Consider the following 26,940-nt stretch of genomic DNA (forward strand, 5'->3'; position numbering starts at 1 on the left):
CTGAAAATTCCCCTATCCTACAAATAAATACTTCCATTTCCTAAGAGTTGTTTATATACCATCAAACTATTCAAAATGCATTAAGTCTAGTTTTTAAAGATGTGCTATAATAGATAATCCTGAGGCAAGTGTTCCTTGGGCAGCCATATAATAGTCATACTCTGATTAAAGAACAAAACTCCGTACCACTTTTACTGCAATAGGAAAGGTAAAATCTTTATTATCTTAATGTTAAAAAAAGCTTTTCAAAAAAAAAAAAAAAAAGCGCTTTTCAGTTCTCCTCACCCTAACTATGTTGTAAAAATCTCCCCACCTAAAAATCTAAGAAACAAAAGGGACAGGGAAGGGGATGTGATTCAATCTTTTTAGCTAGTTTTCTACAAAATGACCAATTTGCACTCTAATTCATTGGTCCTGGAATGAAAAGAGATTTAAAGTATAAAAATAAGTCATCTTACAATTCTACTTCAGTAAAATATTTGAGGATTCTGTGGCCTTCACTCTAAGCCCATCTGTCTAGTGAGCAGTCTTTAGAAAGCAAATAGGCATTTCTGCAAGAGAAATCCAATCACTTAGGACTAAAGTTCTAGCAACCAAATTATAGTGCCAATGTTTATATATAGTGTCCTTTATTGGTAATTTATTTACAGAAAGCAGTGCTTCCTGTTTTCTATATTTTTCAAACTACTCCATGACTGCAAACATGGATTAATGATGAAATTGGTCAGGCCAAAAACACCACACAAAGGAACAGGGCCAAAGTGATATTTAGAACCAAAGACCGTTCTATACAAGGAAGGACCATTTTAGTCAGTGTGTATGCCCTGCCTAGCATGGCATCACAGTCCTAGGACAGAGGTAAATCAAACCAAAGCTAGAAACGAGATTCTCTAGAAGAGCTCAGGAGTGTGTGTAATAGTCCTTGGGTTTGCTTTAAACTTTCACTCTGATGCATGTACATTTCATCGGCTTTTATGTAGCAGATCAAGCTGAGATGGCTACAGTGCCATTCTGAGTCCAGTGACACAACCAAAAGTCCCAAAAGAATTCTAGCATTCTTTAGAACAGTGCTGTGACATAGCAAGAATGTGAGTTTGTGGCGATATATTTACAGAGCCCTTCTGACACACAGCTTCCTACGGGACCAGGGTGGTCCCAGAGCTAACCCAGACACTGCCAGAATGAAATTGATCTGTCTTAATATTAGGTAAAGATCTCTGAGAAAGCTTCAAGGTGGCTTTATATTTCCCACTGTTTCCTATGTGAAACTCATTCAACAGAAGTTAAATCGCGCTTGATGCTCTGTCACTGCATCAAGATTACCAACTTAGCTCAAGAAGTGGAGCAACCCCCCTTATTCTCCCAGCTCCTGAAAAGGTCTCTTTTCAAAAAGCCCATTTTGTCTGTAATTATGATGCTTAGAAATACCAGTTCGTTTGGGATTTTCTTTCTTTTTCTTTCTTTTTTTTTTTTTTTAATTTTTTAATGTTTTATTTATTTCTAGGAGAGAGAGAGACAGCGTGAGCAGGGGAGGGTCAGAGAGAGAGAGGGAGTCACAGACTGAAACAGGCTCCAGGCTCTGAGCTGGCAGTCAGCACAGAGCCCGACGCGGGGCTCGAACCCACGAACCGCGAGATCATGACCTAAGCGAAAGTCGGACGCTCAACCGACTAAGCCACCCAGGCACCCCTGGGATTTTCTTTCTTGACCTTCTTTAAAGTTCCTACTATTCTTTCCTCTTCATCCTTGATGTCTTTTCTTTCCGTTTTTTGTCGATTTCCTTCAGAAAATGATTCATAAAGATGTCGCTGTGCATTCATAGGTTTCTCTAGATGTCTCCATAGGTTCATTTGGGATCATACATACCATTTTTTTTAGAGCCTCTCATTTATGGAGGACCCACAGAATACCTCTTTTCTCCCTGATTTCTAAAGTCTGCGTGCTCCAAGTCCGGAGTATTTGGCTGGCTAAATCCATCTTTCTTTCTGAAACTCTTATTTCTAACTCTATAATAATGTAGTTACTTCATTAATCTCCAAATCTCCTTTGTCAGTCAAAATTAATTCAGAGGAAAAGTTCGCTATTGCCTCTTGTCTCTTAACAGAGATAAAACTTTAAGAAGTTAACAATTTTACTGATAGCCTATTTTTAGCAAAATTACTTCCAGTTGATATCAAAATACCTGGACCTCTTCCTCATGAAAATATTTTATCTCAGGATGGATATTGTAATCATTATCAGTAAAGTATCATCTCTAACCTCTACCTCAGCAGGTAGATAGATTCCATGTCTTCAAAAATAAAAAATATATATAAAATAAATCATTAGGTTGAAAGGTCATGTCAAATTGGCACAAATCAATACTATGCTGAGTACCAGACAAAAAAATACATGCTTTTCCTCTTTTAATCAAAGACTATGCTAGGACCATATGTTACATGTGAAATATACAAAGATAAAAATGATCTTTAATTAAGAAGTTACTTCTGCATTGTTTTATGAAAAGACATTAACCGTTACTGAATGAGTTTTATAGAAACCTTGTAGTCTTTACCTCTTAACTTATAATCGGATATACTGTCAAGAGAATAGAAAATATGCATTTTAGCAGAATGTACATACATTCTGCCAAGATAAAGAACTTCTCTAAGGTCTTATTCATGTGATAGTGCCATTTTTCAAATAAATTTCAAATTGACTACTCCTCTAATTCATTTAATAATATGGAAATGAACTAAAAATTAATGTATGATTCAGTGAAACTAGCAAAGAATACATACTTCTTCGTGCTTATTTTCTCTGGTTTAACTTCTGTCTTCTTATTGAGGTCTTTTAGTGAAGAACTGAGGTAGAGTTCTTTAGGAACTGAAGCCACAGCAGGCATGATGAGTTATCTTTATTTTCCCACTTTCACAACGGATGGTGTACTTCATTAAAAGTATTTCTTTTCTGAAACAACACAAATGCAAATAATTCCAATTAACAAGTGAAAAGTTAAAGTTAAAAGACATAAAAGTCCTAAACTATATCTTTTGTTAAAAGGGTTAATTTCAAATTATCTTGAGTATCTATTTTGGGAATTCAAGATATATAGGGTATCAGTAAACAATTTTTTTCAAATATTCATTAACTAAATGAATTACTATTTATCACTTTGCCTTAATTATTAAGAATCTTTCCTGTCAAAGGAATTAACAGAAAAAGAATTTCTATATTCTTCTAGCATTAAATCTGCATTAATGCATAGATGACAAGTAGAAAGAAGTTTCACTTAGAAATAGTTCCCTCTCTCATTGATAATAGCAGTTTATAAAAGGAAACAGGTTAGGGGTGGGGAGTAGGCAGGGTCACTTTATGTGGAGCTAGGGATATATGAACAGAATACATCCAAGTACTTTGGTTTATTCTAAAAAGGTCTTTGATGCTTCATTATATTCTTTGTTCCCCATACACTCTGCTAAATTCTGATTAGGAAGATGGAGCCAGTAGTAAACAAAATGAAGATAAGAGGAAGAAAAGCTGGGTATGTTATCAATCGTGTGTGTATGTGTGCAGGAATGCACATAGGTAGGGCAGATCAGGAGAGCACGCCAAATGAGGAGTCTCGGCAAGATCATAAGTATCACCACATGAAAACTTCAGAGAAATCCAATTAAATTTATACAATGTCTTCTGCTGTGAAGAAGAATTAAAATTCAAATAAATACAGGCATACCTTATTTCACCGTACTCCATTTTATTGTGCTTCTGTGTTTTTTACAAACTGAAGGTTTGTGGTGACAGTGCATCAAGCAAACCTACTGGTGTCATTTTTCCAACATCTGCTTACTTCATGTCTGTGTCACACTTTGGTAATGATCACAATATTTCAAACTTTTTCATTATTATATTTTTTACAGTGATCTGTGACTACTGATTACAACTTGCTGAAAAAGCTCAGATCATGGTTAGCATTTTTTAGCAATAAGCCATTTTTTATTAAGCTTTTCACTTTGATTGCCATTATAGTTAACATAGTGTTATATTAACTTCAAGTGTACAACATAGTGATTCAACAATTCTACACATTACTCAGTGTTCTTCATGATAAATTACATATCTGACCCATTGCCAACCCCCCCTCTGGTAGCTACCAGTTTTGTTTTGTTTTTTAAGTTTTTAAAAAATGTTTTATTTATTTCTGAGAGAGAGAGAGAGAGCGTGAGCAGGGGAGGGTCAGAGAGAGAGGGAGACACAGAATCTGAATCAGGCTCCAGGTTCCAAGCTAGCCTTTATCACATAGCCCAACCCGGGGCTCGAACCCATGAACCATGAGATCACAACTTGAACTGAAGTCGGACACACAACCAACTGAGCCACCCAGACACCCTTGTTTGTTATAATTAAAAGTTCGTTTCTTGCGGGGCATCCGGGTGCCTCAGTTAAGTGTCCAACTTCAGTTCAGGTCATGATCTCGTGGTCCATGTGTTTAAGCCCCGCATGGGGCTCTGTGCTGACAGCTCAGAGCCTGGAGCCTGCTTCAGATTCTGTCTCCCTCTGTCTCTGTGCCCCTCCCCTGCTCATTCTCTGCCTCTTTCTCAAAAATAAACAAACATAGGGGCGCCTGGGTGGCTTAGTCGGTTGAGCGTCCAACTTTCGCTTAGGTCATGATCTCGCGGTTCGTGGGTTCGAGTCCCACGTCGGGCTCTGTGCTGACTGCCAGCTCAGAGCCTGGAGGCTGTTTCAGAGTCTGTGACTCCCTCTCTCTCTGACCCTCCCCTGCTCACGCTGTCTCTCTCTCTCTTTCCTAGAAATAAATAAAACATTAAAAAAACATTTAAAAAAACATTAAAAAAATTTTTTTAAGAATCTGTTTCTTGGTTTGCCTTTTACCCCTTTGCTTGTTTTCTTAAATTCCACATGAGTCAATAATATGGGATTTTTCTTTCTTTAAAAATTTCACTTATATTCTCTAGTTCTTTTTTTTAAATTTTTTCTTTTTTCTTTTCTGAGAGAGAGAGGGAGGGAGAGAGATTGAGAGAGACAGCGTGAGCAGGGGAGGGTCAGAGAAAGAGGGAGACACAGAATCCAAAACAGGCTCCAGGTTCCGAGCTAGCCATCAGCACAGAGCCCGACCCGGGGCTCGAAACCATGAACCATGAGATCATGACCTGAGCTGAAGTCAGATGCTTAACCAACTGAGCCACCCAGGCACCCCAATATTCTCTAGCTCTATTCATGTTGTTGCAAATGGCAAGATTTCATCCTTTTATGTGGCTAAATATTTTATTATGTATATAAAATGTTATATATACCATATAAAAATATGTAACATATAAAGTAGGTTTTATATATATGCCATATATATGGTATATACATAATGTATACCACTTCTTTTACCCATTCATCTACCAAAGAATACTTTGTTTGCTTCCATATCTTGGCTATTATAAATAATGCTGAAATAAACAAAGGGGTGCATGTATCTCTTTGGATTGTTTTCATATTTTGGGGGTAAATACCCAGTAGTGATTACTGCCTCATAGAGTAGTTCTATTTTTAACTTTTAAGGAAACTTCACACTGTTTTCCACAGTGGCTGCCCAGTTTGCATGCCCACCAACAGTGCATGAGGGTTGTCTTCACTTCCTTGAAAATACTTATTTCTTGTGTCTTTGATTTTAGCCATTCTGACAGGAGTAAGATGATACCTCATTGTAGTTTTTGATTTGCAGTTCCATGATGATGATGAGTGACACTGAATATCTTTATATGTGTTTGTTGGCCCTCTATAGGTCTTTTTTTAATGTTTATTTATTTTTTGAGAGAAAGCAAGAGAACAAGCAGGGAAGGGGCAGAAAGAGGGAGGCAGAGGATTTGAAGCAGGCTCTGTGCTGTCAGTGCAGAGCCTGATGCAGGGCTCCAACTCATAAACCATAAGATTATGACCTAACTGACTATGACACCCAGGCGCCTCTAGGTCTCCTTTGAAGAAATGTTTGTGTCTTCTGCCCATTTTTAAACTAGATTATTGTTTTGGGGTTATGGGGTTGTTAAGTTCTTTATATATTTTGGATACTAACCTTTTATTGGATATGTCATATGCAAATATCTTCTGCCATTCAGTGGGTTGTCTTTGTTTCCTTCACTGTGCAGAAGCTTTTTATTTTGATGTAGCCCCATGAGTTTATTTTTAATTTTTTCCCCCTCTTGATTCATGAGATTTATATAGAAAAATGTTGCTAGGGCTGATGTTAAAGAAATTCTGCCTGTAATCTCTTAGGATTTTTATGGTTTCAGTTCTCACATGAAGGTCTTTAATCCATTTCAAGTTAATTTTTGTGTATAAAGTAAGTGGTCCAGTTTCATTCCTTTGCATGTAGCATACGATTTGGTGAAGAGACGGTCTTTTTCCCATTGTATATTCTTGCCTCCTTTGCTAAAGATTAACTGACTATATAATTGTGGGTTTGTTTCTAGGTTTTCTATTCTATTCCACTAATCTATTGTCTATTTTTATGCCAATATCATACAGTTTTGATTACTACAGCTTTGTAGTATAATGAAGTCTGGAATTGTGATACCTCCAGTTTTGTTTTTTCTTTTTCAAGACTGTTTTGGTTACCTGGGATCTTTTGTGATTCCATACAAATTTTAGGACTATTCTAATTCTAGTTGCTATTTTGACAGGGATTGCATTAAATCTGTAGATTGCTTTGGGTAGTATAGATATTTTAACAATATTTGTTCTTTCAACCTATGTGCATAGTCTTTCCATTGCTTTGTATCCTCAATTTCTTTCATCAATGTTTTATAGTTTTCAGAATACAGGCCTTTCACTTCCTTGGTTAATTTTACTCCTAGATATTTTATTGTGTTTGGTACCAATGTAAATGGAATTCTTTTCTTAATTTCACTTTCTGCTGCTTCATTATAAGTGTACAGGAATGCAAAAGATTTCTCAACACTGATTTTGTATCCTGTGATGTTACCAATTATTTTATCAGTTCTAGTACTTTTTTGCTTTAGGCTTTAGGGTATTCTATATACAGTACCATGTCATCTGTAAAGAATGAAAGCTTTACTTCTTCCTTACCAATTTGTATGCATTTCTATTTGTTGTCTAACTGCCATGGCTAGGACTTCCAATACTGTGTTGAATAAAAGTGGTGAAAATGGATATCCTTGTGTTGTTCCTGATCTCAGGGAAAAGCCTTTCAGTTTTTCACCATTGAGTATGATGATAACTGTGGATTTTCATAGATGGCCTTTATTATGTTGACATATGTTTCCTCTAAACCCATTTTGTTGAGGGTTTTTGTCATGAATAGATGTTATTTGTCAACTGCTTTTTCTGCATCTATTAAAATGATCAGATGGTTTCCATCCTTTACTTACTGATGTGACCTATCACAGTGATTGATTTGTGAATACCGAACCACCCTGGCATACCAGGAATAAACCCACTTGATCATGATGTATGTTTTTTTTTTTTTTTTTTAAATATATTGTTGGAATCAGTTTGCTAGTATGGATATATTGGCCTGTATTTCTCTTTTTCTGTAGAGTCTTCATCATGTTTTGGTATCAGGGTGATACTAGCTTCACAGAATGAATTCTGAAAATTTTTCTTCCTCTTCTATTTTTTGGAATAGTTTGAGAACAATGGGTATTAACTCTTTAAATGTTTGGTAGAATTTGCCTGTGAAGCCGACTGGTCCTGACAGAATTCTGTTTGTTGGGAGTTTCTGATGACTCATTCAATTGCCTTGCTGGTAATCAGTCTGTTCAAAATTTCTATTTCTTCCTGCTTTAGTTTTGGTAGACTACATACTTCTAGGAATTTATCCATTTCTTCTAGGTTGTCCAATTTGTTGGCACATAATTTTTCATAATATTCTCTTGTAATTGTATTTCTGTGATGCTGGTTCTTATTTGTGTTTTGTGATTGTTTACTCAATTTTTTTTTTGAGGAGTCTGGCCTGAGGTTTATTAATTCTGTTGATCTTTTTAAAGAACCAGCTCCTGATCTCATTGATCTGTTCAATTTTTTTGGTGTTCTTTCTATGCCATTTATTTCTGCTCCAATCTTATTATTTCCTTATTTCCTTCTGTCTGTTAGTTTTAGGTATGTTTGTTCTTCTTTTTCTAGCTAGAAAAAACTTTAGTGTAAGTTAGGTTGTTTGAAATTTTTCTTGCTTCTTAAAGTAGCTCTGTATTACTATACATTTTCTTCTTAGAATCACTTTTGCTGCATCTTAAAGATTTTAGACTGTTATGTTTTCATTTGTCTCCATGTAATTTATGATTTCTTCTTTGATTTCGTGGTTGACCCATTCATTGTGTAGTAGCATGTTATTTAACCTCCATGTAGTTGTGCTCTTTCCAGATATTTTCTTGTGGTTGATTTCTAGTTTCATAGTGTTGTGGTTAGAAAAACTGTATGGTATGACTGATCTCCTTGAATTTGTTGACTTGTTTTGTGGCCTAATATGTGATCTTTGTGGAGAATGTTCCATGTGCACTTGAAAAGAGTGTGTATTCTGATGTTTTATGATGTAATATTCTGAATATATCCAGTAAATCCCTCTGGTCCAATGGTCATTTAAAGCTACTGTTTTCAGTGTGCCTGGTTGGCTCAGTGGGAAGGGTATGTGATTCTTGATCTAGGGGTTGTTAGAACCCCACGACGGGTATAGAGATTACTTAAATAAACATACAATTAAAAAATGATGCTACTGTTTTCTTGTTGATTTGTTTGGATGATCTGTCCATTGATGTAAATGGGGTAATAAAGTCCTTTTCTGTTATTACTATTGAAGATTTCCTTTATGCTCGCTAATAACTGTTTAATGTATTTGGGAGTTTCCTTGCTGGGTACGCTAAATATTTACAATTATTATATCTTCTTGTTGGATTGTCCCCTTTATGATTATATAGTGTCCTTGTTTGTCTCTGTTACAGCCTTGTCTTAATGTCTATCTTGCCAACTATTGCTACCCTGGCTTTCTTCTGCCATCCATTTACACAATAAATGTTTCTCCATCCTCTCACTTTTAATCTGCAGGTGTCTTCTGGTCTGAAATAAGTCTCTTGGAGGCAGTATATTGATGAGTCTTGTTTTTTTTTTTGGTGTTTATTTATTTTTTGAGAGAGAGAGAAATAGTGTGTGAGCAGGGGAGGTACAGAAAAAGAGGGACATGCAGACTCTGAAGCTGGCTCCAGGCTCCAAGCTGTCAGCACAGAGCCTGATGCAGGGCTCAAACCCACAAGCTGTGAGATCATGACCCGAGCCAAGTTTGGCTGCCCAACACACTGAGCCACCCGGGCGCCCATGTCTTGTTTTTTTTTTTTTGTTTTTTTTTGTTTTTTTTTAATGCACTCTGTCATCTTATGTCTTCTGATTGTAGCATTCAGTTTCCATTCAAAGAAATTGTTGATAGATGTGTATTAATTGCCATTTTGTTACTTGTTTAGTGGTTATTCTACAGATTTTCTCTGATTCCTTCTTCTCTTGCTCTCTTTCATGGTATAAGGATATACTGGGATTCCTTTCTCTTTATTTTTGCATACCTATTACTGGCTTTGTATTTGTGGTTACTATTAGGTTTATATATGACATTTTATATATACTGCAATCTATATTAAGTTGAAGATTGCTTAAGTTTGAATCCACTCTGTGCTCCTCTCCTGCCCCATGCTTTAGGTATACAGTTGTCATATTTTATATTCTTTTATTTTATGAATCCCTTAACTAATTTTTATAGAAATACTAATTTTTACTGCTCTTGTGTTTTTTACTTTTCATACTCTCATGGTCTTTCCTTTCTATTCAATGAGTTCCCTTAATATTTCTTCTAGGACTGGTTTAGTGCTCATGAACTGCTTTAGTTTTGTCTGAGAAACTTTTTCTCTCGTCCTGTAGAGACTATTCTTGGTTGCATATTTTTCCCTTTCAGCACTTTGATTATGTTATGCCACTCCCTTCTGGCCTGCAAAGTTTCTGCTGCAAAATCTGCTGACAGGCTTATGGGGTTTCACTTGTATGTAACTGTCTTTTCTCTTGCTGCTTTAAGAAGTTTTTATTAGTACTTTTTACCCTTTTAACCATGTTTCAAGGTATGGACCTCCTTGCACTGATTTTTTGGAAAGAGCTCTGTGCCTCCTGGACTTGGATATCTGTGTCCTTCCCTAGTTAAGGAAGTTTGCAGCTATTATTATTTCTTCACATAAATTTTCTACTGCCTTTTCTTTTCTTCTTCTGAGATCCCTGTAATGCAGATGTTATTACATTTGATGGAGTCAGAGTTCCCTAGGACTATTCTCAATTTACCTAATTTTCTTTCCTCTCCTTTGCTCAGGTTGGTTACTTTCCATTACTCTTCCAGGTCATTAATTTGTTCTTCTGCTTCATCTAGTCTGCTATTTATTCCATCAAGTGTATTTTTAATTTCATTTATTGAGTTCTTTTTTTTTTAATGTTTATTTTTGAAAGAGACAGAGCATGAGCAGGGGAGGGACAGAGAAAGAGGGAGACATAGAATTCAAAGAAGGCTCCAGGCTTTGAGCTGTCAGCACAGAGCCTGATGTGGGGCTCAAACCTATGAACCCCGAAATCATGACCTTAGTCAAAGTGGGACGGACACTTAACCAACTGAGCTACCCAGGCACCCCTCATTTATTGTGCCCTTGATATCTGGTCCCATTTTCTTTGTTAAGTGTCTCATTTGCTGATGTACTCCACCCTTTTCTCAAGTCCAGTGAATTCTCTAAGTGATCATTACCTTAAATTCTATAGCAGTCATATTATATCCATTTTACTTAGGTCATTTGTTGTGGTGTGGTCTTCTTCTTTCATTTGGGACATATTTCTGTCTCTTCCTTTTGTCTTTCTTTGTCTGTTTCTCTTTGATAAGAAGGTAAGCTATATCTCTTGCTCTTCACATTAACGGCCTTATGAAGAAGAGGTCCTGTAGTGTCCTGTGTTCGAGGTCCCTTATTCCCCAGGGCCTGGTGCTTCAGGTGTCTCCCATGTGTGTTGCGTGTGCTCTGCTGTTGAGAACCTGGCCTCTTTTTCCTTCAATCCTGTTGTGGGCAGTGTTTGATCCCCAGACTAGGTGGGGCACATTTTAACAAGGTGTGTGGTGGTCTGCTTGCAAAATGAGATGTGTCACTGCTGCCCGTGGAACTGAGGTACCACAAAATGAATGGGTCAGGAGACAAAGTGTCGGTGGGGGAGGGGGCCTGCAGTGTCCAGACTGAGCCAAATGTGACTGGGAAGGGCACATCTGCCAAAGTACAAGGATCAGGTTCGGTGTAAGCAAGTTAGGTAGTGAGTGTTGACGCTATGCTGGTTCCTGTAGATGGCACTCTCTTTATACTGGGTGGCAGAGGAGGGAAAAGGTATGTGTCAGCTCCTTTGTTCCTGTTGGGGTCTCTCTGTGATCCCTGCCTCTCTAGGCCACACTCTGAGTAAATCACTTTCTTTCCCATCTGCCTCCAATGTTTTTCAAACTGCTGCTTCCTGGCTGTATCTTCATGGGCTGTTTCTTGTACTATCTCTTTAAGGTTGGGGACTCCACGTCCTAACACCCTTCTGGCTCCCTAAGGGCCCGAGCCTGCTGATTTTTAAAATCCCGGCTTTAAGTCCCACTGGTTGTTAAGAACTCACAAAATGAAGCTCCTCTCACTTTCAAAGCAAATGCTACAGGAAATTGTGTCCCCTGTGTGGGATCCCTGGGGTGAAGTCTGTTTTTTGCCCTTTTTCTCACCATCAGTCCCCTCCCCACCACAGACAGCTGCAGTCCATTTTGCTTCCAAACTGCATCTTTGCCCTCCCTACCTTCTCTGATGGGGCCTCTTCTCTACCTTTAGCTGTGGAGTTTGTTCTGCCAGTCTCCAAATCATTTTCTGGGTGTTTGCACTGACGTGAGTGCTATACAGTAGTATCCATGGGACAAGGTGAGCTTAGGATTCTCCTACTCCATCATCTTCCCAGCCAGCAATAAAGTATTTTTTAAATTAAGGAATGTAGTTTTTTAGACCTGTCCTACTGCACACTAAATAGACTATAGTACAGTGTAAACCTAACTTTCATATGTATTGGGAAACAAAAAAATTCATTTGGTTCTTATTATTACAATATTTGCTTTATTGCGGTAGTCTGGAACTGAACTTGCAATGGCTCCAAGGTATGCCTGTAGCTAAAGTAATGCTTTTAAGAGACTGTAACTTTTTTCCCTATTATTTCTTTTCCTTTCACTATCTCAATGCTCTTCCTTTTATCATTTTACTTTTATTAGATGAGTGGTCATCAATGAACATCTAATCCTGAAAAGCTGAGTAAGGTACAACTTAGGGAAAAAAGGCATCTGTTCACTTTTGTGAAACTTCAAAGGCACCCTGATTTGCTTTGATTCTAGTCATGTTTTATATTAAATATTTTGTGACTTTTAAAAAAACTTATCCCTTCTAACCCTGTACAATTAACCCACTGCCTTAGTTACCAAACCTAGCTATTTTTTTCTAAAAGTTAGTTTTATCATGTTCATGTTTTACCATCTTATACTTGCTCTATATATCTACAAACCCCCACATATTTAACCAAACACTTTACTTAGTAGCTTCAGATCACTACATTTAGGAACAAATCTCATATAGGAAGCACTTTCTACACTTTTCTCTCCACCCTGTGTTCTAAGGCTATAATGGTAGGGGAGGAAAAAAAAATCTCTGGACCACACCATCACTCTCAAATGGATTAAAAATCGTTAAATATCCTTCTAGTTAGTTATCTAACTCATCAACAATTCATCACAAAAACAGCTAAGAGCACTTATGAGCAAAGAGTATGAAAGGGATCCCTTGGATTTCCTTACCATTACAGAGATTACGGCATTGTCTGAGTATCTTAACTTGCAAAAAACACTGTTGCATGTTAAAGATATAAAAGGTATATAAAACATGGTCTTTGTTGTCCCAGGATAAACAGTTTAACTCACCTCCTGCCTATCCCCCCCCAACTCTGAGTGAAAAAGCAGGAATACATATAACACCATTTGTACAAAGTTTTAGTATATGTGCTGCCAAAGCCAGCACGTGTATAAAGTTTTAAAACAAATTATATTTAACAGTGTACTGCTTAAGGATACAAATGAGGTAATCCTATAAAGACAGGAAATGATAAACATAAAATTCCATATCTGGGGAGGCAGACAGAGGATGTAATCAGGAGGCACATACAAGGTATCAATAAGGTTTTATTCCTTGTTGGGTTGGGTGCCATACTTGAATCATTTTATTGTCATGCTTTATAACATATAAAAGAATATAAGTAATGTTCCTAATATATATTTCATAAAAAATTTTACGGAAAACAATTAACTATGAGTATAACAATGTAAACATGAATTAAAATGTGCAATTGTATACAAATATGAAAACACCTAGACACATGTGAAAGGAAGTATGGGTGAAACAAACACAAAATGTGTATGTTTGAAAATACTGATTAAAAAAATATATATTTGGAATATTGGAAGAGCCTGATATATAAATCTTTTAGAGTATAGCTTCCATTCAGTGATGTGAATAGAAGCAAAAGCATGAGCACTAAGGAATAAAAAAATGGAAACACACTGTAGATAACTTAAAAAATAAAAAACTGACAATAAAAAAAAGAATGTTGGGATAGAGTGGGACGGAACTCTATGTTCCATGCTCCAGGAACATGATTTCTACTGAAATATAAGAAGCAACAGTTGAGGAAAAATACATTTGACTAAAGGAAAACTCAGTTAGGTCAAGAAACTAACTCTTCAGGAGGGTGTTGAAGGAAACTTATGGCAGAGGGCAGGGGACACTGGAGCTGGGACTATTAATGAGGCCAGAAGACAGTTAGATAATGGTAACAAGAGCTGTTGCTGACTTTTCTGCCCTCAAGTAGCTCAGCTAAGATCTTAGGCTTACTTAACCCACAGAAAACAAACATCTACTCCGCTGATACAAGCCACCTCAATCATTTTTTGTTGGTGATACTAGTAAGTGTACTAAGCCAGAGTTAGGCAGAGTAACCAAGTACCAGTCTTACAGCACCTGTTTTTCCAATCTATCCTCTATCTGGTGGTCTAAACACAGAATATATGTTCAAAAAGTCAGATAAAGTCTATTTTGTTGATTCATGACAATCAGGTTTCTTGGCTGGGAAAAGAAGGGTATTGATCTGTACTTTCTAAAATTAAGATCTAGAAAATATCCTCAGTTGCATCTGTTTTTTATGATTATCTTTAAAGTTTGGATCTTTGAAAGACAAAGAATATAAAAACTACATATGCTACCTAGATAACTTAAAAAATAGTAAACCTTAGCTATCTCAAGTTTAAATTCAATTCAAACATTCACAGGTATCCTGCTGTATCTGTATAAAAGACGTGCCAACAAGAACTCAAAGATTAGATGTCATCCCTTTCCTCATCAAGTTTATAAAAAATGTGAATGGGAAAGCTGTAAGCAGTAATAATACAACACAGTAAGATATCCAACTATAAAGAATTATAAACAATGTGCAATAAGAAAAATTAAAAAGATTAAGCATGAGAAGAGGGATCTTGGAAGAGACAACATTTATGTGAATCTTGGTACAAGAAGGCTTTTGACAAAGAGGTACTATATGAGGAAAAAAATCAAGAAAGTAAAGAACATCTTTAGGAATTAGCTGATATAGGGAACAAACAAAGACCTACTGCTAGACAGGAAAGCCTGAAAAAATAATCTGGGAAAAGAATTTGGAAGGCCTTGAATGTCACATTAAAGCATTTACTTTGTTTTCTAAAGGTAATAGAGAACCATAAGGTTCTGAGAGAGTTACATGATCCAAACTGACAACACTACAAGTTAGGTTTTAAAAGACTGGAGATAGAGACGACACTAGTAACCTATGATAATGATCGTAAGGAAAGATGATGAAGGTTAGAACTAGGGCAAGAGAGATGGAATGGAGGAGGCATATATAATAGACACTGCAACGGTAGAATGACAGGGATTGGCTAACAATTAGATACATGGAGGGAAAGTACAGTTAAAAAATTATGGTGACAAAGTTTTTTCTGAGGGTTTCTGGTAGAAAGACTATTTTTTAAAGTGAACTTCTCTGCTCTTTTTTTTTTTTTTTTTTTTTTTTTTTTAAATATTTTTTAATGTTTTATTTATTTCTAGGAGAGAGAGAGAGAGACAGCGTGAGCAGGGGAGGGTCAGAGAGAGAGGGAGTCACAGACTGAAACAGGCTCCAGGCTCTGAGCTGGCAGTCAGCACAGAGCCCGACGCGGGGCTCGAACCCACGAACCGCGAGGTCATGACCTAAGCGAAAGTCGGACGCTTAACCGACTAAGCCACCCAGGCGCCCCGAACTTCTCTGCTCTTATTCAATTTTTTAAAAAGATTTTATTTTTAAGTAATCTCTACACCCAATGTGAGGCTCAAACTTACAACACCGAGATCAAGAGTAGCATGCTCTACTGACTGAGCCAGCCAGGCACCCCTGGCATTTGATTTTCGAGAAGAGCTGAAATAAGAAAAAATTTTCTCTAATGTCATCAAAGGACCACAGTTGTTTACATTTTCATTCACAAGATTATATAAATTATGCTGTCAAATCAGATGCCTGGTACTACAAATACTTAACAGTATTACCTTAATTGCTGTTTCAATCTCTACAAGCACTCATTTCTGCAAAAGTCAAAGTACAAGGTAAAGGGTAGTTTCTTTCCCTAATCAAATAAGACAGCAAAGAAGGATACATGTGGAACTTAAATTTAATATGTTAAATTCTTGATAAGTCATTCTGCTACATTTTGCCTTTCAAGAGATTCCAAAATAGACTGGCATAAAATAAATTAACGCCAGTATGATTGGGTGAATTCACAATTTACTTGGACTGTAACAGTAAAAACAAGAAAAAGAGCAGCAGCAGTTTGCTGTTACAGCAATCCTACTGATCCTTATAAAAGAATGTTTATTATGTGTAGAACTCAAATAATTTATTCAGTCTACTTGTTTAGATCTAGAACTAAATATAACACATTACCCTTTAAAACTGTGTTATGGTTCAGAAAGGATTGTTAAGTTAAAAACATAAATAAAAAAGGATAAAGTTCTAAAAAATTAATTTTCTTAAGATGTATAAATCTGATAAAGATGAAATATTTCAGGGGCACCTGGGTGGCTCAGTCAGTTAAGCATCTGACTCTTGATTTTAGCTCAGGTCATGATGTCAGTTTGTGAGTTTGAGCCCCACATAAAGCCCTGCACTGACAGGGTAGAGCCCGCTTGGGATTCTCGCTCTTTCTCTGCCTCTCCCCTGCGTACCATCTCTCTCTCAAAATAAATAAATAAACTTAAAAACAAAAAAAGATGAACTATTTCAGCTTTAGTCAAACAGCAATCTCCAAAAGTGAAATCCAGACAGTGCTCCAAGAGTTAACAATGGGGGAAGCAAAGGGAAGGCAGACATATCCTATCCACCTGTCTGTTTATGACATCCTTCTGATTCTTCCAAAGAGAGAGAATAGAAATGAGATGACCCGAAGCACAGAGTGAAGACTAAAAAGTAAAAAAGTGAAGACTGAGGTTTGTGGTCATTCAAACAGGTCTTGATATCTGAACTAGGGCTTCACATGAGCCACTGACTAGGTTCTTGGCAATGCTGAAAGGAAAGCAAAGTTTATCTCTGTCAGGCATCCCTCATCTCACCCCATTTCTGCCCTTCAGACAGCAATAGCACTCATTAGGTCTTCTGACTGCCTTCAATGTCGTATAATTCATTCTATACTCATTCTAGTTTAAATGCCACAGACAAGTAAGTATTCATGAAATGTTTAAAATTTTTTTTAATGTTTATTTATTTTTGAGACAGAGATGGAGTCAGAGCATGAGCTGGGGGTGCGGGAGGGGGGCAGAGAGAGACAGGGAGACACAGAATCTGAAGCAGAATCCACGCTCCAAGCTGTCAGCACAGAGTTCGATGTGTGGCTTGAACTCACGAACTGTGAAATGATGACCTGAGCTAAAGTTGGACGCTTAACCAACCGAGCCACCCAGGCACCCCTCATGAAATGTTTTAAAGTATTCCTAAAGTTGGGACACCTCGGTGGCTCAGTCGTTTAAGTGTTCAACTCTTGATTTCAGTTCAGGTCATGATCTCATGGTTCATAGGATTGAGCCCCAAATCAAGCTCTGCTGTCTGACTGCGTAGAGCCTGCTTGGGTTCTCTATCTCCCTCTCTCTTTCTGTTGCTTCCCTGCTCACGTTCTCTCAAAAAAAACAAACAAAAAAAAAAAACTTAAAAAAAGGTAAAGTAATCCTAAAGTATTAAAAGGCTCAACCCCTTCAAGAACTAGGATTTAGCAGAAAATACTACTAAAACTTACAGTATTTTCTAAGTATCTACTATGTGTCTAGCACTGTGCTGTGTGAGAGCAGTGCTTTACAAATCCATTTACACCTGGGTGGCTCAGTTCGTTGAGGGTCTGACTCTTAACTATCAGCTCAGGTTGTGGTCTCACCGTCATGGATTAAGCCCCATGTTGGGCTCTGTGCTGACAGCATGGAGCCTGCTTAGGATTCTATCTCTTCCTCACCCTCTGTTCCTCCCGTTGCTTGTATGCACATACAGTCTCTCTCTCTCTCTCTCTCTCTCTCAAAATAAATGATCAAAAAAGTTTTTTTAGAAATTTAGAAAGTCACAATCAGCATTTAAAAAATAAAATTAAAGAGAAAATATGAGAGCATGTCACATACAGTAAGGTTAAGTATTGTTTCATCAAACTTCAATTTTGTTTATGTGTGTAAGCATATACAGGACACTGGGTTGAAACGTAAAACACAGCATTCCTCACTATAGGTTACAAATGAAAAAGCGTGCAAGTTCTGCATAGTATTGCTACTCCAAGTGTGGCCCACAGACCAGTCATGGTTGGGGAATTGTTTGTTACCTGTCTGTGATAGAATAAGAATTTTATGAAAGAATGTGAATCAACTAAGCACACTGGACTTTTTATAATAGTTTTATAATATAATATATTTATATAATACAATTTATATAATATTTATATAATATAAAAAAGCACACTGAACTTTCTCTGTGAAGAAAGCAGCCACTGATTCATCTTCTAGTACAAGCTTCAAGCCTATCACACATTATGGCTACCTCTGAGTAACACTGCTCTAGAGAGGATAGAGTCACCAGAGGGCTTCTGATCCAAATCTCGTTTAGTTACCAAGACCAAACTAATACTTACTAAATGATAAGCCAACAATTAATTGCTACACTGTACATTAATATGTGACTCCAGTAACTGGAAAGTCAAAAGGAGAAAATGGAGTGTAGCTTCTTCCAGCGTAAAGTACACTCTTTTCTCTTTTGTGCTGGTCCCTCTGCCTTCAAGGACCAACCTAAGTTCTACTTCTTCCATCCCTGATGGCCCCAGTTCTTGGTAGTTCATTTCTTGATCTCAGTTCTATAGTATGTGTAATCTATTCACTGTCTTTGCCTTAGTTCGGTATTTGGGCCAAATGACAGTTATGACTAGGTTTTAAGACCCTCATACCTCAAAAACATGCAGTATTCATGATGATGTGATGAAGCAGAGACAGAAACTGGCCCTATGGATAAGATTAGCTATAAAGAGAGAGAAAAGAGCGCACTCCCAGAAGAGAAAAACAACATGAACAAAGACACAAAATGAGGAATTAGTATGGGAAGGCAATGAAAAAAATAAAGAATACTAGGAATTACAAATTCTTCTCAATTTATGATGGGGTTATGTCCCAATAAATTCATCATAAATTGAAAATATCATTAAGTCAAAAATACACATAATCCACCTAATCTAACAAACATCATAGCTTAGCCTAGCCTACCTTAAATATGCTCAGATCACTTACATTAGCCAATGGTTGGTCAGAGCCATCTATTACAAAACCTATTTTATAATAAAGTGTTAAATATCTCATGTAATTCATTGAATACTCTACTGAAAGTGAAAAATAGAATAGCTGGAGTGTGTCACTTGTTCACCCTCACCATCACATGGCTGAATGGGTGCTTGGGCTCAGTGCCACTGCCCAGCATCACAAGAAAATATACCACATATTGTTGCCTGGGAAAAGATCAAAATTCAAAATCTGCAGTATGGTTTCTATGAATGTGTATCACCTCTGCACCATCAAAAAGTTGAAAAATCCTAAGTCAAACCATCGTAAATTGGGGACCATCAGTACTGGGAAATTATCAGATCAATGGATTACATGCACATGTCTTCTTTTCATGTCACTACTCTGACATGCTAGATACCTAGCACCTACCTCAGTCCTTACAGTCAACACTTAATAACTGCTGGCTAACAATAAATTATATTAGGTAAGGAGATAGAGTCATATTATGGAGAACTTCTGAAGCCATCAAGAATTGTTTATATTTTATTCAGCAGGCAATAAAACAGGGTTTTTTTTGTTGTTCTTATTTTTGTTTTTTTGAGAAAGAGGGAGAGGGAATGGGAGAGGGAAGAGCAAGCAGAGGAGGGGCAGAGGGAGAGGGAGAGGGAGAGAGAGAATCTTAGGCCCCAGTATGGGGCTCAATCTCATGACTGTGAGATCATGACCTGAGCCACAATCAAGAGCAGGACTCTTAACCAGGTGAGCCCCCCCACAGGCAACCCTAAACAAGTTCTTGAAGGGAAAAATGTTATCTCAGGGCGGGTCAAAGTGGGAATATACAAGATGGATTTGAAGGGCAAAAAACAAGAGAATAATACTTTGGATGAGAATAACTAGCAGGCCATTGCAAAAAAGAACACAAAAAAGGCAGAAACATGCTTTTGTAACAACCTGAAAATGGTCTCTTGTGTATACACAACACAATGCAAAGAATGATAGTGCTATTAACAATAACAACAAAATGAATACTGTAGGCTTAACATCAGTTTACCGCAACATTTCTTAACCTGGGCACTACTCCTATCTTGGACCAGATAAAAGTTTGTTGTGGGAGGCGGCTCTATGCATTGTAGGATATTTAGGGTCATTCCTGGCCTCTACCCACTAGATGCCAGTAGTATTCATCCCCATCCTGTTGTGACAACCAAAAATGTCTCCAGACACTGCTGAATGACCTCTGGGGGGCAAAATTACTCCCAAATGAGAACTACTGATTTACAGGAAATTCTGAACATGTATGCAAAAGGAACAACATCTAAAGATGCCTTGATAGAGATATAAATATGTAATTAGAGATTCAGTCCACAGAGAGACCAGACAATATTAAATCAACTATTAAGGCATTAATGTTAATTTTGATAATCCCTATTGTTTTGGGAAATAATGAAGTATTGACACTTAAATGATACATTATCTAGGATATGTTCTAAAATAATCTGATTTTTATGGGATGCCTGGGAGGCTCAGTTGGTTAGGTGTCCAACTTCAGCTCAGGTCATGATCTCAGTTTGTGAGTTCCAGCCCTGCGTTGGGCTCTGTGCTGACAACCTGGAGCCTGTTTCTGATTCTGTGTGTCTCTCTCTGTCCCTCCCCTGCTCACACACTCTCTCTCTCTCTCACACACGCAAATAAATAAACATTAAAAAATGTTTTTAAATAAAATAATCTGATTTCCTTCACTTTTATGTATACTTTAAAACTTCTAAAACAGTTTTTAAAACACAGACATCATTTATACTAGTAACAAATTAGGAGAATGAATCAAACATGGAAATAAGATCTTATTTCTCTATAACTGACAATGTACTGGAAGGGCTGAGAACCTGCTTGGGAGGGGTATGAAAGGCAATATTCCTAAAAGAGGAAAGAAAACAGCCTGAAGAAAAACCAGGTAAGTGCAATATCATGCAAACCAGAGGAAAAAAAAAACTTCAAAGAACTTTTAGTTCTTACAATGCTTAAGAAGAAAAAAAAAGGCAGGGCGCCTGGGTGGCTTAGTCGGTTAAGTGTCCGACTTTCGCTCAGGTCATGATCTCGCGGTTCGTGGGTTCGAGCCCCGCGTCAGGCTCTGTGCTGACTGCCAGCTCAGAGCCTGGAGCCTATTTCAGAGTCTGTGTCTCCCNCAGGCTCTGTGCTGACTGCCAGCTCAGAGCCTGGAGCCTATTTCAGAGTCTGTGTCTCCCTCTCTCTCTGACCCTCCCCTACTCACGCTGTCTCTCTCGCTCCTAGAAATAAATAAAAATATTTAAAAAATTTAAAAAAATAGAAGGAAAAAAAGGTAAAAAAACTAGTCTTAGTTCTGAAGCCTGACTGTATAAATTGTTTTCTATTTGGGAAACATTTAGAGTACCTACATCTATTCAAGGTGCCATGTCAGGAGTTATAAGAAATATATAGTCTATACCTCCAAACAAAGCTTCTACCTTTTAAGATGAAAGATAAGTACACAACGTTAATACACCATCACACAGGTACTAACAAACCATGCCAAAACCTGTAACTTTGATTAAGACTAGTCCTAGAAAAAACCAGAAGGGTAACTGTTTTCTGTAACAGGTGTCTGTCTACTTACATTTATAACCTTAATTCATTTCATACATCTTCTCCCTCTTTATCTCCTTAATTTTTTTAGCTTATGCAAGAATAGATGAGTAGGGAATCAGATAATAGTATGTACCAAAAACCACTACCAGCAAAAGCAGACATGCTTCTCAATCTTAGCTGTTAGAATCACCTACAGAATTTTAAAAAATATTGATGCCCAGAACCCACTTCTAAATGATAATATCAGAATCTTAGAGTATGGGACTTGCACACAGGTATTTTTTAAAAGCTCCTCAGGTAAATTCTAACATGTGGTCAAGACAGATCCACGGACATAAAAAATGGATATAAGTATGTTACTGAAAGCAGTGAAACAGTATGAAGTTGACAATTAGGTTCTAGTTGATATCAACATTTTAAGCCATATGATTCTCAATCTATCAAAATTACAAGAAATCATTTTCATTTTCTCTTTTTTTAAAGTTATTTATGAAACATTGAGAGAGAAAGAGAGAGAGAGAGAGAGAGAATCTCAAGAAGGCTCTGCACTGTCAGCACGGAGCCAAACATGGGCCCCGAACTCACGAACAGTTGAGATCACAACCTGAGTAGACGTCAGATGCTTAACTGACTGACCCACCCAGGTGCCCTCAGAAATTATTTTCATTTTTAAAATTATGTAACTAAGAGGAGAATAATTAAAATAAAATCTCGAGGATTCCTATAGTCATAACTTTTTCTGGACTAATTTTTTTTGAAATTGGTATTATAACATGTAGCAATTTCATTTATTAGAAAGACATGCAGGTTCTAGGACTGATGGATGTGGAGGGGGGGGATGGGCATAGAGGAGGACACTTATGGGGATGAGCACTGAGTGTTATGTGGAAACTAATTTGACAATAAACTATTTGTAAAAAAAAAAAAAAAGACATGCAGGTTTTTATCGTTACTGGTATGTTTCAGAGAATTCAAAATTAAGAAAAACGAAACTGTAATGTGTTACAGGACAGTGACTTTTTTCACTGCACATGAGTACTGTTTTACTTGAATCAGTATGGCAATAAATATGGAATTCTAAATAAGCTTAATATAAGATAATGTTTCATCATTTACTATATTAAGTTTTAAGTTATGGAAGCATTGCAGGTCTTGATTACATTTTCCAATTATTATCACATGACTTTGAGCAAATTCCTTAAATCATCCCAACACCATCACTGCCACTCCTCAGTTTACTGTCTACAAAATGGGAACGATTCACCTGCTTCTACAGAGTTCTCATAGGTATCAAATGAAAAGGTCCCTACAGAGAAATGCTTTGAAAATTATATCGTACTGTGAAGATACAAAGCATTATGGTTAAAGAAACCAGAAGTGTACCTTATTCTGCATCTATTATTAACTCCAAACATTAGTTTAATACAACTTTATCAATAAAATTATGGTAGGTTAAAGATGTCCACAAATTCTTTGATATTCTTTCCTCCAAAAAAAGGTAGGGATCTATCATCTGGTTGCAGGACGGCTCTGACTGCTCTAATAGAGAGTGTTGGAAGCAATGCTATGTCAATTTCTGGGTCCAAGCTTTAAGAGACAGCTTCCACTTCTGTCTCTTCAATACTTGCTCTTGAAACTCAAACTCCATGCTGTGAGAGTTCCAACCTACATGAAGAGGCCATGTTCAGGCACACCAGATAACATACCCAGCTGAACTCCCAGCCAACATCAACTGCCATCCATACAAATGAGCCATCTTGGATATCTGGCTCAGTTAAGCTTTCAGTTGACTCCAACCTTAGCTACTTATCTGACTACAAATGCATGAAACTCTTAAGTGAGAACCCAGCAGCTGACCTCAGGAGCCCACAGAAATATAACAGACAAAACACTGTAGTTCGAAGCTACTTTGTTTGGAGTAGCTACTTTGTTTGTTATACAGCAATTGGTAATTGGGACTTTAACCAAGAGTTTTTAAAAAAATACTTCCTTAATTATATTTAATTTGGTTCACAACTCATATTTAATGGGGACATTTCCCCCTTAATCTCTACAAAAATAATTGCAACTTCATGTAGAAAAGTTCATAATGAAAATACAATGCTAGATATTTTAAGGGGGGGGGGAATCTAATATGCTGGATTTTCAAACTTTACGAAAGCCATTTTGGATCTTTCCCAGCATGTTCATATTACTAAACAATGACCTTAATGATTAATAAAGGTTAAGTAATATATACAGTAAAATGCTAGAAAGACATCTTTGTTTTTCGCATGCATTGTTTTCTTAAAGAATACAAACCTATATGCTTACGTGCAATTAATGCATATTTATGTCTTTAATAACAAGTTGTTTTACTATTATAGGAATCTTACTATCTAATTTTAAAGATGCACCTAATGTGCCACAAAAAAAAAAAAAAAAAAGGATACACATTTCAAGGAAGCCAGAGCAATATGATAAAGGCAAAGCACAACCTACATCACCTTTTCAGACAAACTGGTCCAGTATTGTGGATTCACGAGAAACTACCTAAATCCATCAAGAAAGACATTCGACAATGAGCCTTAAACAGAATCTGTTGAAATGCAAAAATCTGCTTACATAGCAAAGCCTCAGAGCAAGCCGAGAACAGGTACCGTTCCTTAAATAATATCGCAAGCAGTCTTAGTTCTGTGTATCTTCTGTTGGGGCCATCCCTTTCATCTGAAACCCCTCAAGGTGCTTAACGAATATTAAATTCCTTCAGGTAAATATATTTTTGTGATTAAATGACTTGCTTCAAGGTCACAGAACGAACTGGAGAAAAGAATTAACCCCAGAAGTGTGGTCTGCAGCTTTACGTATAAATGAACGTTAAGCGCGATTCAGGGTTCTGAAATTTTCAAGGTGGAGTGGAGGTGAAATTAACTTGTCCCACAACTCCAGAAGAGAGGCCACATTTTAGCAAAGAAAAGCTTTTATTTGGGAAAGTCATATTTTAACTCTGATGAGCTTATAGGTTCTTTAAACTCACACTTGGACTTCAGTAAAACCAAATTTGATTGGGACAGAGGAGGAATTGGGAAACACTCTGAGAGCTTGTATTAAAGGCCTATAATTGTAGCTCGACAGCAGAAAATCATAAGACGGAGGCCAGAGGAAGGAGGTCAAAGTCGGGTCTAAGTGTCGAAGAAGAACAAGGAATGGTCAAGGCCACCTCTAAGATAGGAAAACCTGAAGAAAACTACACGAAACTGCCTGGGTAACCCTAGGAAGGCGACGGGAAAGACTCGAGGTTGGGCCCTTCCTCTAAAAGCCAATTCTGTGTTCCGGGTTGTTCCACCCCTCTACGCGGACAGGACCTGTCCCCCAGGTGACCAGCAGCTGGTGAAAGGAAAGGCTGTTCAATGCAGACAGCTTCCCGGGGAACAAAGGCCAGGACCCAGACCCACACTCACCGTGGCGCCGGGGACGCTTGACTAACGCCGGCCTCCTCGCCAAAGGCCCATCTTCCACCAACTCGAGGAAGAATTAGCCTTCGCTAGCCCGACGGAAACTAGCCCAGCTCATCCCCTTCTCCCAGTTTGCACCGCGTTGCGACGCGTCGCGTCTTGGACGTCACGGAGGGGAGGGGCTGTGCGCGCGCGCGCCCGTGACCGCTTCCTCTTCCGCAGTCCTGCCCTTACCAGGGCCGAGGGTGGCCTACTGGGGGAAGTTTGGGTTAGGCAGTAAGGGCAGGGTCCAGGCTAGACTAAGTTTCCGTGAGCTTAGCCGGCCTGTTCCCTGTGCCTTGCGTTTTTCGGGCCTAGTTCAGTCAACCTGGTGTTACACGCATCGTGGGCTTTGCCGCGGAGGAAGCAGAGGACTGTTGTGCCTCTTACCTACATATTTTACTCTTCTGATTGGAGATTTCGAATAGAAAAGGAGTTTGAATCCCCTCAAACTCTGGCTGAAAGTTTAACATTCTCTGAAGCCAAGCCTCTCGTCAAAGAAGGAACATAAACCTAAAACACTTATATATACACACTTAACAAAAGTTAAAGGCCCAGTGTTACAACAGCAAAGTAACAGGTCTGAAGTTGCTTGTGAGGTTCTTTGTACTCTCATAGAGAAAGGTGATTGGATGCTCCACTTACCAGCTAAAGTTGCCTGGATGGTAAAGTTTGTGGATGGAGTTGCTGGCCGTGGTCACTAAGTCCCCAGGCATAATCCAGATGTCTCCTGGGTGGGAAAGCTGGAGGGAGAGGTCTAGTAAGTGCCTTCAGTGAAAGTGTCTGCCAGAAAGGTTTTCAATAAATTTGTAATAAATACACATAGTGCTTCACATATAGTAAATAGTCTTTCCATAAATGTTAATTTCCTTTCTGTTACAATAAAATCCTTGCAAAAATATGGTAACTCTTTTATACTTAAGCTATATACAGCTTTCCCAAAAGGTTTAAGACTGATATGATATAAATACAGTGCTGCCCTGGAACTACTAACTAGGAAGCCTTAGCAAATTTTTCATAACTAAGGAAACAGTTGCATCTGTTTTGAAGATGCATCTTAGGAAGTTGGTAGCTGGAGTTTGTTTTTTTGTGTTTTTTGTTTTTTTTTTGCTGAGCACCTTAATGAATGTCAGTATTAAAAAAACAAAAGCAGGGTGGCCTGGGGGGCTCAATTGATTAAAGGTTTGACTCTTGATTTTGGGTCAGGTCATGATCTCATAGGGGTTAATGGGTTTGAGCCCCACATAGGACTCGGTATAGTTAACATACCGTGTAGTCTTGGAGTCAGGAGTGGAACTCAGTGATTTATCTCTTCCATATGACACCCAGTAAAGAGGAAAAACTCTTTACTAGCCTTTTATTTTAATTATAACCAAAGAGTCAGTAGTACCTATAAGCAGTAGTGGGTTCTCTCACAGGGAATCAGAAAAATAGCAAAATAAGGCATAACCTGTTATTATCACAGATTTCTGTTAGGTAGTAATGTTCTTTCTGGAAGGCATAAGATGGAAATCTTATTAACCAAAGGTTTAAAATATGGCTCTGAAGGTAATGTCCCATGAATCGGCAAACTATGAATTTCCCTGGGCCATGGCCATCTTATTTATCAAGTGGAGACATGAACGCACTACCTTACTAAAACTAAGGACATGCTAAAGTCCATTCCAACTTATTATACTACTACTTATTATTCTAACCTCCTCTGAGAATTGTTATTTATCAACACATCTCTGTCTTGTAGTCCTAGGGTACTTGTGTTCTTTTTTTTTTAAAGTTTATTTATTTTTGAGAGGGAGAGAGTGAGAGTGCGAGGGGCAGAGAGACAGGGAGAGAGAATCCCAGGTGGGCTCTGCACTAACCGTGCACTAACAGTGCAGAACCCAATGCGGGACTCAAACCCACGAACTGTGAGATCATGACCTGAGCTGAAGTCAGATGCTTAACCGACTGAGCCA

At 37.8% G+C, this 26,940-nt stretch overlaps 1 protein-coding gene across 2 annotated transcripts in view; it reads right to left on the bottom strand.

The window, feature by feature from the left end:
* Nucleotides 1–25,063, bottom strand: part of USP8 (ubiquitin specific peptidase 8) — a 75,766-nt gene extending 50,703 nt beyond the window's left edge. For both annotated transcript variants that reach the window (XM_039237088.1, XM_039237087.1), the window contains exons 1-2: nt 24,953–25,063; nt 2,781–2,948 (exon numbers count right to left, since the gene is read on the bottom strand). In XM_039237088.1, the coding sequence (XP_039093019.1) occupies nt 2,781–2,884 (104 nt within the window). In that variant the 5' untranslated portion in view covers nt 2,885–2,948; nt 24,953–25,063. The remainder of the gene's footprint in view (nt 1–2,780; nt 2,949–24,952) is intronic.
* Nucleotides 25,064–26,940: the final 1,877 nt, after the last annotated feature.

This window comes from Hyaena hyaena, unplaced genomic scaffold (assembly GCF_003009895.1).
Source record: "Hyaena hyaena isolate Hyena2069 unplaced genomic scaffold, ASM300989v1 scaffold_120, whole genome shotgun sequence".
Taxonomy (NCBI): domain Eukaryota; kingdom Metazoa; phylum Chordata; class Mammalia; order Carnivora; family Hyaenidae; genus Hyaena; species Hyaena hyaena.